Raw genomic sequence first — 13,747 nt, 5'->3', positions numbered from 1 at the left:
GGATACAAGAGAAGATAAGAGTTGCTAAGTTCAGGCACAGGGTGGCCACTGGTAGAAAAATAGATAACACTTGACACAGTCTCTGTATACTATGAACACTTGAGATAGATTAGACCATGATGAGAATAACTTAGAATAGCCTTGACTTGTAGTTGTAGTTCTGGGAGGTCTGCAGGCTACAGAGCGGGGACCTGTTCAGACATGAGGTACTCGGCTGGGGCCGATAGAAGAGTCCTTTATCCATGGGAAGGAACATCCACCTGAGCTATCCTGTGAGCACTGAATGACACACAATCAGGGATTACTTCAGATTAGCCATTGGGAGTACCCCAGGAACCTAGTTTGTTGGCAGTAGAGACACTGCCTTTGCACCTAGCTTAACTACTGGCTTGTACGATACCTCAATACACTTTTATAGCCTTCAGAGATAGAAGAAAACAGGGATGGCTTTTTTTTTTTTTTTTTTTAAGTTTTAGGGTTAGGCAATACTTCCCATATATAGGGATGTACAAAAAAAAATTCATAATACAGTACTGTTTGCTACATGAATGCTGTCTCATTAGACACATAATAAAAAAAAATGGATTTTCAATGACATGTTGCACATCATCACTTTGTTAGCTTCAAGTTGGTTGTTAACCAATTCAATGTAGTTTGGTGCTCGATAGTTGTCGAGGAAATTCTCACAAACATCCTGGAATGATTTCCAAGCAATGTTCTCAGGTCCCAGTTATCATCCTGTTCAAGAAACTTTGTTAAGTCATCTTGGAGGTTTCAAAAGACAGAAATGTTGACAGCTGTCATGGTGAGTCTTTGAGGCTTTAGCATGTACTGTCCACAAATGTAACAAAAAGAAATTGTTCAGACACTGCTGAGACATTTTAGCTATATCAGATGGTACTAAATTAGTTTATAGCTGCTTAGATTTCAAATTTCTTGCAGAATTTTTGCAAGCAGATATTGCCACCTCATATTTCAGCAGCGTCCAGACATGTCTAGTTGCCTAGTCTGTAACTATTACACTGAAGTTTTTCAACTTCAATGAAATGTAAGGAACTCTGTGCCTTTGCTTCCCTATAAATTACATAACAGCACATATATTGTGAAGAATACCTGGACAGCCTGAAATATGGAAAAAAAACACTCAAACAGAAGATTTCAGAAAAACAGTACGCGTTAGGAAAATTTCATGGTGATTTTAATGATCAGCGGATCAGATTATATAAGAGAAAAATATTTAAAATGTGCTAAACTTTTATTTTGCTTATTTGTTGATGACACTGGGATTAGATGAATATGGATTAGTAAGGCTCTGAATATTGAGGGACTCTATAGGGGAATAGGGTAATTCTTTGCTCTGCTCTAGATAAAAGTCAAGAATATGAAAGACACGTTCTGACGACTTTCATTCATTGACTAGTGAATGCCAACCTCCAACTTGGATTTTTCTTGCCTTCACTATATTTTAAATTTCTCTTTTCATCAGGTCGGAGCTCTGTTGATTTTCTCTATTATTTTGGGACTCCTGTAAATGGGTCTCATCCTGGACTTTACCAACTCAACAACCAGCCAGTGGCAGGTAGGTAATAGGTTTTATATAGATGCTAGAAATCTCAGTCTAACCCCTACTTATAGTCCCACATTAACAGACCGCCCACAAAAGTGTTTAGATACTCACCTGCCCCTGTTCCTGCAGTTCCCTCTGCTGACAAGTGCTGCTGCAGAGAACATCAGGGAGAGGTGAGTATGTGCGGAGCTCTGGAAATTTACCACTTCTGTGCGGAAAGGTTTAGTTGGTCACTTCAGTCACTAAAGAAACCTGCTCACTGGGACATTACCTAACATTTCCACAAATGTAAGAGATCTCTACTATTCAAGGGAGTTTCTTAGACACTTCGGTAGAATTGGCAAGCATGGCCTAAACCGGATTTCTACTTGTAAGGGCCTAAAGATACCACAACTAGTTGGGTTTCCTCAAGGTGTGCATTACATATATACATACATGATGGTACATACATGATGTCATAGGGCATGTATTGTTCTGGGAGAGATAAGCCGCTGGCAGAGCTGTCTATGTGCAGCTTATCCCTCCCAATAGAGAAAACATGAATATTTAGACATGCCGAACGTTCCTGTTTATGGGAAGTTGGAAGAGATAGCTGTCACTGGAAGAGAATATTTAGCATAAAGCCTACATGTCTACGATAGTATTAGTCACGTTTTTCTCTTCTGTTTGCCATCCTCAGGTGTCCCAGCAATCCTAGTAGTCGATGCCATTGGCCTTCCAGAATCTGCCAACCTAAGCCATGTCAGCTTGACCACAAGCACAGGGAAGATGCAGACAGCTGAACTAGAGATGGCTAACCAGGCGGGACTGTTCACAGCAAAGATCAATGAGATCCCCTTGGGGGAGTTTAGTGTTGGCGTGAGAGGTCAGGATGGGAGAGGACTGGAGCTGAAACGGGAGGCACCGCAGCATCTAAGTGCAGCTGAATGCATTATGGAGGTAAGCTCTGAGTGCCGACAACGCCCGTGTACATGGCACACATAAAACCAGGCACAGTGGAGGTTATGAGATAGCACGCTATATAGTAGATACATGATAGATTCACTTTACGCACAGTAATTTCATAGAATTATGGAGGTATCATGTTGTCTTTCAGATGTCTAGTAATTCACTTGTCACTCCGGGAATCTTCCACCCAATATCGGTGAAGATCACAACTTTTGGAAAACCTTACTGCTATTCCATTACAATGAGTAATGATGTCACCATGGACTCAGCTACATTCTGGTAAGTAGATTGAGCTGAGAGGGGGAGGGTGTCATGTTCTGGATCCTTATCCGAAGAGAGTGGTTCCAGAGAGTGTCTCTAAGTCTGGAGGACCTGATTTTTCCTGTCTTACAGAGACAGCCTACTCATGTGTATGGTCACCATGTAATGCTTCAATTGCCCTGTGGTGGTGCTAACACAGGTTATGTTTACACACATTCAATTTTGGGGAAGGTCATCAACAAATTTTTCCCCTTTAAGCAAGTTCTCCTCTGTATGTGATTTCTTTGAAGGTTCCTCCTCTGTGTCATTCTTTGACCTTACGTGTTTTGTTGGTTGATTTGTAATTGCCCCAACTAGCCAGAATCCTGCTCCACACTGACGAGGGGCAAATGCCCCGAAACAGCTGTCTGTGGATGGATGCCTGCCTTGGCAAGCCCTTGTCATGATCGCAATACTCGCACCTTGAGTTAGACATTGACAAAAAGGGGCACCCTGTTGTTTCCCTATTTATGTTCCAATACTCGCAACCGAGTGGGACTTAAGGGGCAATCTATCAGGGTGGTGTGGAGCTCTCCCCATCATGGAGGCACCCCGTGGCAATCCCGTGTTTTGAGACTCGCAACCGGGGATCTGATCTCATCTGATTGGGATCTGATCTCATCACTACACAATGTCAACACCTCTAAACTTCTCTTGACAGGATACAGGATACAGATGGAAAGACCGGACTATGGAACACGGAGATCAGAGTTCCTAACAACACTGAGCAACACACCATAGTGACAGTGATGGTGAAGGCTTCTGTGTGCGGCAGCAACGTCCATCCTCCATGCTTCGCCCATCTCTCATTAATAGTCATCTGGGAAAATGAGGTAGGTGATATCTGTATTAGGGGGGAATTGTAGGGACACAGGACAAGTTTTAACCACCTGTTAGAATGTAACTCTCTTAGGTGTCACGCCAAGTGCTGGCAGTTGTGATTTTTCTCTCTAGCCACTAGGTGTCTCACTTCTCCCCAATGCACAGCTGCACTCCCACAAGGTTAAGCTATGTTTATATATTGTCTAACTACATGTGCAGACACTCTGTACAATCTCTGACCTTCACTTCCTGTCACACTACCCTATATAAGAGCAGAGTTTTCCTGTTTAGGAGAGTGCAGTTAAGGAAAGGAGTTAGGTCAATTCAGTGAAAACTAACAGCCAGTATGCAGTCCTGAACCCTAGAGGGGGGTAAGCGGACTCTAGGAACAACCCTTGTCCTTGTCTGTGCCGTTAATTTCTTCAGTCAGGACAGTCACCCACTAAGGAAAGGCAGAGGGACTGATCCCCAGTAAGGCAAAGTTGATAAGAGCCGAGGTATCTTACTGACACATGCTCATCCACTTGGGGATAACTTCAGTGGGAGCTCCACCCAGAGACATAGGTTTTTTTAAGTAAAGTTAAAGCACTATTTAAGTCAGGATACTGTCATTACTTGTGCCGCACCTTGCACCTACACCTCTCACCAATTCTACCAAGGTCCGGTGCTCGTGTGTCCGGGGGTTTGGTACTAACGCTCCTGGCCACTGTAACAAGTTACGCCAAAACAAAAGAGCCCACAAGCTGCTCACAACACCTGCAACCAGCACACACGGCACTTACTACATCTCAGCTCAGCTCAGTCCGATAGTCTAAACTTATTCCCGAGTTATCTTTCCAATTCGAGTTATCTTTCCAATTTGCAGACTTCCACAGCGCCTCCTCCTGTTTGTCCTCAGCCGTCATATCTCCAGTCCTGTCCAGAGTCGTTGGCCGTTGCTGACTGCAAGGATCGCCGATGGAGAGCCAGTGTCCTGGTCACAGACATCAACGGGATTAAATCCACCCACGTTGTAAATGGTTCCGGTACGACATCTCCTTACTCCGATGCAGGAAATGATGGCATTGTATACACATCCAGCTGCTGCGACCTCCAGGCCGAACTATTATTCACCAATCACAAGGACGCAACGTGGTACTGCTCTCTCTATGCCCCAATCAGCCAGACGGAACCTAAAGTCCACTATCTACTCATAATCCCACTTCTGCTGATACTTGTAGTAGGCTTAGCGATATGTTACATCCAGAAGAAAAGGAGAAGTAGGACTGATGCAGAATACAGCAGCCCGAAGGACTGTGAGAAAGAGTAATGTTATTGGCTGGGGGACCATGGGGGCCAAAAAATCATTGACATCGGGTATAAAAGGCACAAAAGTAAGAAGCACAGACATTATGGTGAATATATTCCCCTGGGCACCATTCTCTCAGCACTGATTTATATGTTTTACATGGTGGAGAAAAAAAAAAAACTTTACAGAAGAGGACAACCTAAGGACTGATGATGACTCTTTTTTTATTATCTGCTTGAATGAACACTCCAGACAATACTGATACAATGTGTTATATATGTAGTGCAGGGTCTGCGGGGGCGGAGCATTACACTGAGATTCAAAGAACATCAAAGAGAAATTCCTGTGGCATGCCCCGCCCCCTAGGAACTTGCACCAGACAAAACACAGTGTATTAGGTTTGCAGGTTGTGTTTCTTTAGGAGGTCTCAATGATTTGATAGGAACTGACAATAGCTCTTCCTGTTTTGCACAGTTAGATGTTCTGCCATGTTACTTTGGTCTGATCTGCTGAGCAGATACAAGATACATAAAACATGGACGGAGTAGTTAGAAGACGTAAGATGCTTAGAATCTGCACATGCTTGGACAGTGTGGAAAGTAGATTTTTTTAATAGTTTGGATGTTGTGATATTTTGGGTGAGATGTTCTGTACTTTGGTTTGTACAGTGAACTTTAGTTTTATAATATTTCTTAAAAAACTCCTGCAGCTATCTCTTCCAATCCCTCCACATACATGAACGCTCAGTGGAGAGACCTCCATACACAATACAGAATTGGCCAGTCCTGGTCACCGTAATATGTATGGGGGCCTTAAAGCATTACTATCATTTATAAAAAGACATGGCATATTGGCATAAGCAAAGGGTTCACAAATTTATTGTGTGACCAGGTACAAACATGACATTTTGACCCCTAGGGTCTTTATCAAGTGTACACATGCTTGTGTGCATCAACTCGGAACAATAGGTGCTGTCGGACTCTTAAATTGTTCATATGTCATATAGACATGCCGAAACGTTTGATTGGTCGGCGTCCCCGTGCTTAGCCCCCCCCCCCCCCCCCCCCCGATCTCTTGAACTAGTGGAGAGAAGCACTCAGCTAAGCTCTTCTCTCTGTTTCTCTCCTTCCTGCGGTAGAAGGGCTCTCTACATAGTATTGAATCCATCTCCTGCAGTGACGAGAGAGACGTTAGAGAAGTGCTTAGCTGAGTGCTTCTCTCTGCTTGTGTGAACATCCAGATCCGACATGTATATATGACATCATAGGTTGTTTTTTTTTTTAAATGATTGTAATGCTTTAAAGTGTACCTGTCGTTATAACTTTCAAAATCTAAATCAACAGTAGATGTGATATAAAGCAAGTTTGCAATATACATTCATTATTTTTTAGTTATCATGGAAAACACGGCACTTTCTGTTTTCTGACTGTTTGAGAAAAAAAAAATCAGGAAACAGTCAGAAAACAGGAAGTCCTGTGTATCCCAGGCCATCTGAACCGTCACAGAGAGAAGGCAGTCATGTGATTGATGGACACATTGAGCCGTGACTCTCTGTACTGTCCGGAATTGCTGTGTTTAGTCTGGTTTTTTTCAATAAGCACAAGTCAGAAAATCTGCCTTCAGGAGACTGGATCTGGATTTCTGGTAAGTACAGCTTTGTTACACAGCATGATAAAAAAAAAAAAAAATGAATGTAAAATGCAAACTTGCTTTATATCACATCTACTGCTGATTTAGATTTTAAGTTATAACGACCATGACACTTTAAGTTTTGTGCATAGAAATGTGTAATAACCTGTTATCTATTCTGTTGTAAGTTATTGAATGCTTCTGTAGATATTACAGGACGTCCCGTGGTTTGTCGTAGTCAGTGGGTTGGTCTTAAGGTGAACAAGTGATATTTATTGTGACGCAACCTTCTCTGTTATATATGGATATTTCTCGACATTTTTCACAGCACAAGCCATTTGTAATAAAATATTAAGAAACCCGTCTGGTCTCCCCTTCCTGGTGCTTCCCTATTGTTCATAATGGTGCTTTTTGCTCATTCTAAGGGTCCATTTACATAGAAAGATTATCTGACAGATTATCTGCCAAATATTTGAAGCCAAAGCCAGGAATGGATTTGGAAAGAGGAGAAATCTAAGGCTTTCCTTTATGACCTGATCTCTGTTTATAGTCCATCCCTGGCTTTGGCTTCAAATCTTTGTCAGATAATCTGTCAGATAATCTTTCTGTGTAAATGGACCCTAATTGTGCGTTTACACAGAAAGATTTATCTGACAGATTTTGGAAGCCAAAGCCAGGAATGGATTTGAAAAGAGGATAGATCCCAGTCTTTCCTTTATGACCTGATCTCTATTTATAGTCTGTTCCTGGTTTTGGCTTCAAAGATCTGTCAGATAAATCAGTCTGTGTAAATGCACCATCAGACTTCTAGTTGGAGTGAAGCATTGACATGGTGGGAGGCGTGTGAGAGAGCTGCTTTGCATAGCCTTCTTCCCAGAATTCCTAGTGGACCATGAATGGCCTATAAATCTCCACACATCTCTATGATGATCTCCTCAAGGCGAATTATTACCCTTTTTGTCCTATCTAAATTTGGTTACTTTTGAATATTGGGATTAAACATGGATAGAACTGCTATTTATTGGTTGTTCTGCACAAGATAGCCAAGCAAAGCTCATCTATCTATCTATCTATCTCCTATCTATCTATCTCTCTATCTATCTCTCTATCTATCTATGTAAAGTAGCCTGACGGCACTCCAGATAAGGTGAAAAAAAAGGGTTCACATTTATTCACAAAGTGCACAGCACAGCATACAAAGTAATTGGGCAACGTTTCTGTAGCCTCTCGACACCATTTTCAAGCCATAATAGTGAACAAACCATATTCATTTATACAGGTGCATAATCAAAATCAAGCAAATTCATTGGTCGTGTAATCAAACAATTCATTGGTTGTGAGATGTGTCAATCACATGTGTAAACTTCTAGTGCTTCATCTATTAGGTAAAGGAATTCAGGTGCATACAAATACATAATCACTGGTGATCTCAGTGTTGCAAAAGTTGTGTGAATATATACAAAGACTGTGTGAATATATACAAAGACTGTGTGAATATATACAAGATTTGCATAAGTACAGCCTGTCAGCTGGTAGGCCGCTCAGCCAATCACAGGCCGCGGCGGTCCCGGCCTGTGATTGGCTGAGCGGCCTATCAGCTGACAGGCCTCTGTGACGCTAGAGCGCGCGCGGGACGCAGGGAGAAGCGGACGGCAGGAGCAGCCCTGGAACGTGGATGGGTAATTTATATCGTTAGTCGCCGGCCACGCACCGCTATTACACGCAGCGGTGCGTGGTCGGCGCCCGACGAAAATAGGTTCTAACCTATATCAACGATCAGCCGATGATCGTTGTCATCGGCTGATCGTTGCATTTATTACACGGAGCGATAATCGGCCGAATCGGGCCAATTCGGCCGATTATCGTTCCGTGTAATAGTACCCTTAGGAACAGAACTGTCGGTATAGAGCAGGAGAAAGCATCATGTTGTCAAGGAGATTAATGACGTCATTAAGGGTCTGTCTCCTTGTACGATCTCTCTGGGAGTCAGACACAGGAATCTCGGATTAGCTGACATAGCAGTCAGCAAAATGAGTGAAGCAGCGTGTTCCACAGGCTCCCAGTCCAGATGAGAATCAGCCTTCCTGGTTGCTCTGTATCACAGCAAGGACCCGACAGGTCGCACAAAAAAAACGCATCCTGTGTGAACTGACTGGTATGTGGTAAAAGACAGTCACAGGAATATCTCTGAATTCCAATCCCCCCCCACTAATGTCATACAGACGAGGGAGGAATTTACGAAACCAGTTAGTTAAATCCACTGTAAAAACCACACGAACAGACACACAAAGATATATTGACAGGAAAAATGTGGGTTCATTCCCCTGCTTAAACTGCATAAATTGCAAATTAATGAAGAAAGGTGCAGAATTCATCCATCCCATTACAAAAAAATCATTTAAGATCACACAATACCTCACCTGTGTATCCGATTGGGTCGTGTATATATTATGGTGCCCCTGTGGCCTTATATATGTAGGCGAAACCTCGTGGGACCTAAAAACAAGACTTAACCATCACCGGTACACAATTAGGAAAAAGAAAATAGAGCTACCAGTAGCTAAACATTTCACGGACAAAGGACACTCTGAATGGGACTTAAAATTCATGATTGTGGACAGAATAGGCCCCCTCGCTAGAGGTGAGGATAGAATGTTAACTTTAAGAAGAAAGGAGTTAGAGTGGATTTTTAAAACAGAATCCAGAGGTGCACATGGGATGAATGTGGAATATAAAGTGGCAAAGCATTTAAACAGGTAACCATGTCTGCCTATGCAACCCTTTATCCTAGATGTGTGATTCAGTAACAGTGAACTATAAATCCATGTTATGACTGTTATGTTTTACAATTTTCTGTGATGTTGTACACAATTACTTACCTTTTTATATCTTTTTTACCTTTTATTCATAGATTCTGGAAACGGGACACGTGTGGAACAAATAACTGAACCGGACATTTTTGAGCTAGGAGGATTTACTTACTATGGCTGGGATTAGTGGATTAGAGTCAGTTCACACAGGATGCGTTTTTTTTTTGTGCGACCTGTCGGGTCCTTGCTGTGATACAGAGCAACCAGGAAGGCTGATTCTCATCTGGACTGGGAGCCTGTGGAACACGCTGCTTCACTCATTTTGCTGACTGCTATGTCAGCTAATCCGAGATTCCTGTGTCTGACTCCCAGAGAGATCGTACAAGGAGACAGACCCTTAATGACGTCATTAATCTCCTTGACAACATGATGCTTTCTCCTGCTCTACCGGCCAGTTGTGTCCTGGAGAGATACATGAACTTTCAAGCATGTCTGTGCGTCTCTGCAGTGGAGAGACGTTTTAAGAGAATGGGCTTTGTACTTATGCAAATTTTGTATATATTCACACAGTCTTTGTATATATTCACACAACTTTTGCAACACTGAGATCACCAGTGATTATGTATTTGTATGCACCTGAATTCCTTTACCTAATAGATGAAGCACTAGAAGTTTACACATGTGATTGACACATCTCACAACCAATGAATTGTTTGATTACACGACCAATGAATTTGCTTGATTTTGATTATGCACCTGTATAAATGAATATGGTTTGTTCACTATTATGGCTTGAAAATGGTGTCGAGAGGCCACAGAAACGTTGCCCAATTACTTTGTATGCTGTGCTGTGCACTTTGTGAATAAATGTGAACCCTTTTTTTTCACCTTATCTGGAGTGCCGTCAGGCTACTTTACATATATACTGTGGACTCGTGGTTGGAGTATTTGCCTGGCACCCGTATTTTTCCTGTGCTGCTGAAATTACTAAAAAAATATCTATCTATCTATCTATCTATCTATCTATCTATCTATCTCCTATCTATCTATCTATCTATCTAAAATAAGAGTTATTAAGACTTACAAGTACATTTCCAATTACTTCAAGAAGCACCACCACTCTTCTCCTCAGTTTGGGTGAGGGTTTGCAACTCCATTTCATGTAGCTGAATTGTAATACCACACACAGCCTGAGGACAGGGGTGGCGCTGTTCCTGCAGGAAAGTGCCTTTTCTAATCCTGGAAAACCCTTTAACTATATTATAATGTATTTGTTTAACTATATTATAATGATGTTGAAAAGTTAATTGTAGCTAAGTACATAAACATCATTGTAATATTTTCTGTCACTAAAGCCCGGACTCCTATTAAGCAGAAGCTGACTTTCTTCAAGTATCTGATGGATACTTTGGAGTCTTTATTGTGTATATTGAGGTTGGTGCGTTGAATGTATTAAGCTGGAAATGGTGAGGTGAAATATTATTGTCATAATTATCTATCTATCGATCAATCGACTGATCAGCCGAGATGATCTTCAGTAAAACCGCAGAACGGCCGGTGTTATACGTAGTGTGAACCCGGCCTAACAGTGTAAAAAGTTCCAAGAAAAGAATTGGGACTGATAGGGCAAAACTATGAAGATTTGACCAGTTTCTGTGTTTTCAACCCACTCTTGGTTTTGGTTGAAAAAATACTGACCAAAATACTGGTTGAAATACTACGTGTGAACATAGCGGGAGATTTATCAAACATGGTGTAAAGTGAACCTGGCTCAGTTGCCCCTAGCAACCAATCATATTCCACCTTTCATTCCTCACAGGCTCTTTGGAAAATGAAAGGTGGAATCTGATTGGTTGCTAGGGGCAACTGAGCCAGTTTCACTTTACACCATGTTTGATAAATCTCCCCATATTAGTTTTGTGGTCCAGCGATTAGGTCATATGATGGCAGAGGAAAAAAAAAAAGTTCAGCACATAAAAATGCCTAAACCACAAAAAAGATCACACATAAGGTTAAAAACGCTAGAGAAAAACGCTGAAAAAAAATTCAACCGCATGAAAAAAATGTCATGCACCGCATTGGTGTTTTTTTGTGACAAAATGCCTCAAAAAAAACTATGTGTGAGGGCACCCTTAAACAGTTAAATGACCAATATTGAAGTGTTTTCTGATGTCACTTCTTACTAACAGGTACCATCTGCAAAGAGCATCAGACACTCGCCCTGCGTCATACTCCCTCACATGGTATAAGAGTATGTCATAGGTTGGGCTCAGGTAAAGCCAACAAATTGTTGGTCCAAACTTAGACTAGACAGTCATAGGCTGGCTTCACACACAGGATTTTCTTGTGTGTGTTTTTTCAGGCAGAAAAATGCCATACACATAACCACTGGCGTTTTTGAGATGAAGAAGCAATGCTATTAAAGTCTATGGGAGAAAAACCCAAACCCTCTGGTTATCAAACCGTCTGAGTAACTTCCAATGTGAACCACTCAGACTGTCTAGTCTAAGTTTACCCTGAAAATCTGGGCCAATTGCAGGGGATTTGCATACAGATTTACCAGATAGTGTACAGTACTCTGATGTGGATGAAGCGAATCTCCCTCCTCTATTATAGGATCTCATCCAAACAGTTATGGGACATCTGTCAATGAGCTTGCTGACTGTTTCCAGTAACAGCCAGCAGAATTGAGAATTCAGCTCTGGAGTGTAATACAGGTTGTAACGCAGGATTAGCATAAAGTGAGTAATGTCATTTATTTACAATCATATTCTATCTATCTATCTCCTATCTATCTATCTATCTCCTATCTATCTATCTATCTATCTATCTATCTATCTATCTATCTATCTATCTCCTATCTATCTATCTATCTATCTATCTATCTATCTATCTATCTCCTATCTATCTATTTATCTATCCCCTATCTATCTATCTATCTATCTATCTATCTATCTATCTATCTATCTATCTATCTATCTATCTATCTCCTATCTATCTATCTATCTCCTATCTATCTATCTCCTATCTATCTATCTCCTATCTATCTATCTATCTCCTATCTATCTATCTATCTATCTATCTATCTCCTATCTATCTATCTATCTATCTATCTATCTATCTATCTATCTATCTATCTCCTATCTATCTATCTCCTATCTATCTATCTATCTATCTATCTATCTATCTATCTATCTATCTCCTATCTATCTATCTCCTATCTATCTATCTATCTATCTATCTATCTATCTATCTATCTATCTATCTATCTATCTCCTATCTATCTCCTATCTATCTATCTATCTATCTATCTATCTATCTATCTATCTATCTCCTATCTATCTATTTATCTATCCTCTATCTATCTATCTATCTATCTATCTATCTATCTATCTATCTCCTATCTATCTATCTATCTCCTATCTATCTATCTATCTATCTATCTATCTATCTATCTATCTATCTCCTATCTATCTATCTATCTATCTATCTATCTATCTATCTATCTATCTATCTATCTATCTCCTATCTATCTATCTATCTATCTATCTATCTATCTATCTATCTATCTATCTCCTATCTATCTATCTATCTATCTATCTATCTATCTATCTACAAAACGAAGTTCCGCAGCACACCAGCATAAGGTGAAAAAAGTTGATATTTATTGCATGTGGCAAAAAATAACAGAGAGGATGCAACGTTTCTGCCTTCTCACAAGGCCGTTATCAACTTTTTTCACCTTATGCTGGTGTGCTGCGGAACTTCGTTTTGTATCTATTGGGATCCCTAGCCAAGGGACTTATTCTGTACAGCACCCGCTGCTTGAATCCGGAAGTGCGGCCTTTCTCCTGTCTCTATCTATCTATCTATCTATCTATCTATCTATCTATCTATCTATCTATCTATCTATCTATCTATCTGTTAAATGATGCTCTAAGGATAATAGGACAGGTAATATCTGTGTAAGTATCTGGTTATGTTTGAATATTGGGATTAAACATGGAGATAGCCGCTCTTCACTGATTGTTCTGTACAATGTAGATAAGCAAAGGCAGATCCGTCTTTATTGAGGATATTATCTTGTACATTGATATTTATAGGCTACAGGTGATATATTCTGTTACTAAATCCCAGAATCCTTAGCTGTTAGATTAAGTTGCTGCCGACTTTCTTCAGGTGCCTGATGGATACTCTGCGGCCTCCATTGTCTGTGTATATCTGTACAAGACTCCAATGTAATAAGTTTGAAATTATGATGTTATCTGTGAAGAGAAAAATATGTCATAAAAAATCTTCTATCTTCTATCTATCTATCTATCTATCTATCTATCTATCTATCTCATATTTCCCCCATTCTTTATCAGGCACAGTGCCATACTT

The 13,747-nt window shown here is 40.7% G+C and overlaps 1 protein-coding gene across 3 annotated transcripts in view; it reads left to right on the top strand.

The window, feature by feature from the left end:
• VWA7 (von Willebrand factor A domain containing 7) overlaps nt 1-10,197 on the top strand; it is a 29,117-nt gene extending 18,920 nt beyond the window's left edge. For 2 of the 3 annotated variants that reach the window (XM_069943755.1, XM_069943754.1), the window contains 5 exons: nt 1,487-1,579; nt 2,247-2,506; nt 2,664-2,794; nt 3,477-3,648; nt 4,503-6,204. In XM_069943755.1, the coding sequence (XP_069799856.1) occupies nt 1,487-1,579; nt 2,247-2,506; nt 2,664-2,794; nt 3,477-3,648; nt 4,503-4,946 (1,100 nt within the window). In that variant the 3' untranslated portion in view covers nt 4,947-6,204. Of the gene's footprint in view, nt 1-1,486; nt 1,580-2,246; nt 2,507-2,663; nt 2,795-3,476; nt 3,649-4,502; nt 6,205-9,465 lie in introns of those variants that run through there. The other variant, XM_069943756.1, reaches the window with a different exon arrangement.
• Nucleotides 10,198-13,747: the final 3,550 nt, after the last annotated feature.

This window comes from Dendropsophus ebraccatus, chromosome 10, assembly GCF_027789765.1.
Source record: "Dendropsophus ebraccatus isolate aDenEbr1 chromosome 10, aDenEbr1.pat, whole genome shotgun sequence".
Classification (NCBI taxonomy): domain Eukaryota; kingdom Metazoa; phylum Chordata; class Amphibia; order Anura; family Hylidae; genus Dendropsophus; species Dendropsophus ebraccatus.
Note: the sequence above shows the minus strand (reverse complement) of the source record. Positions and strands in the feature narration are given on the sequence as shown.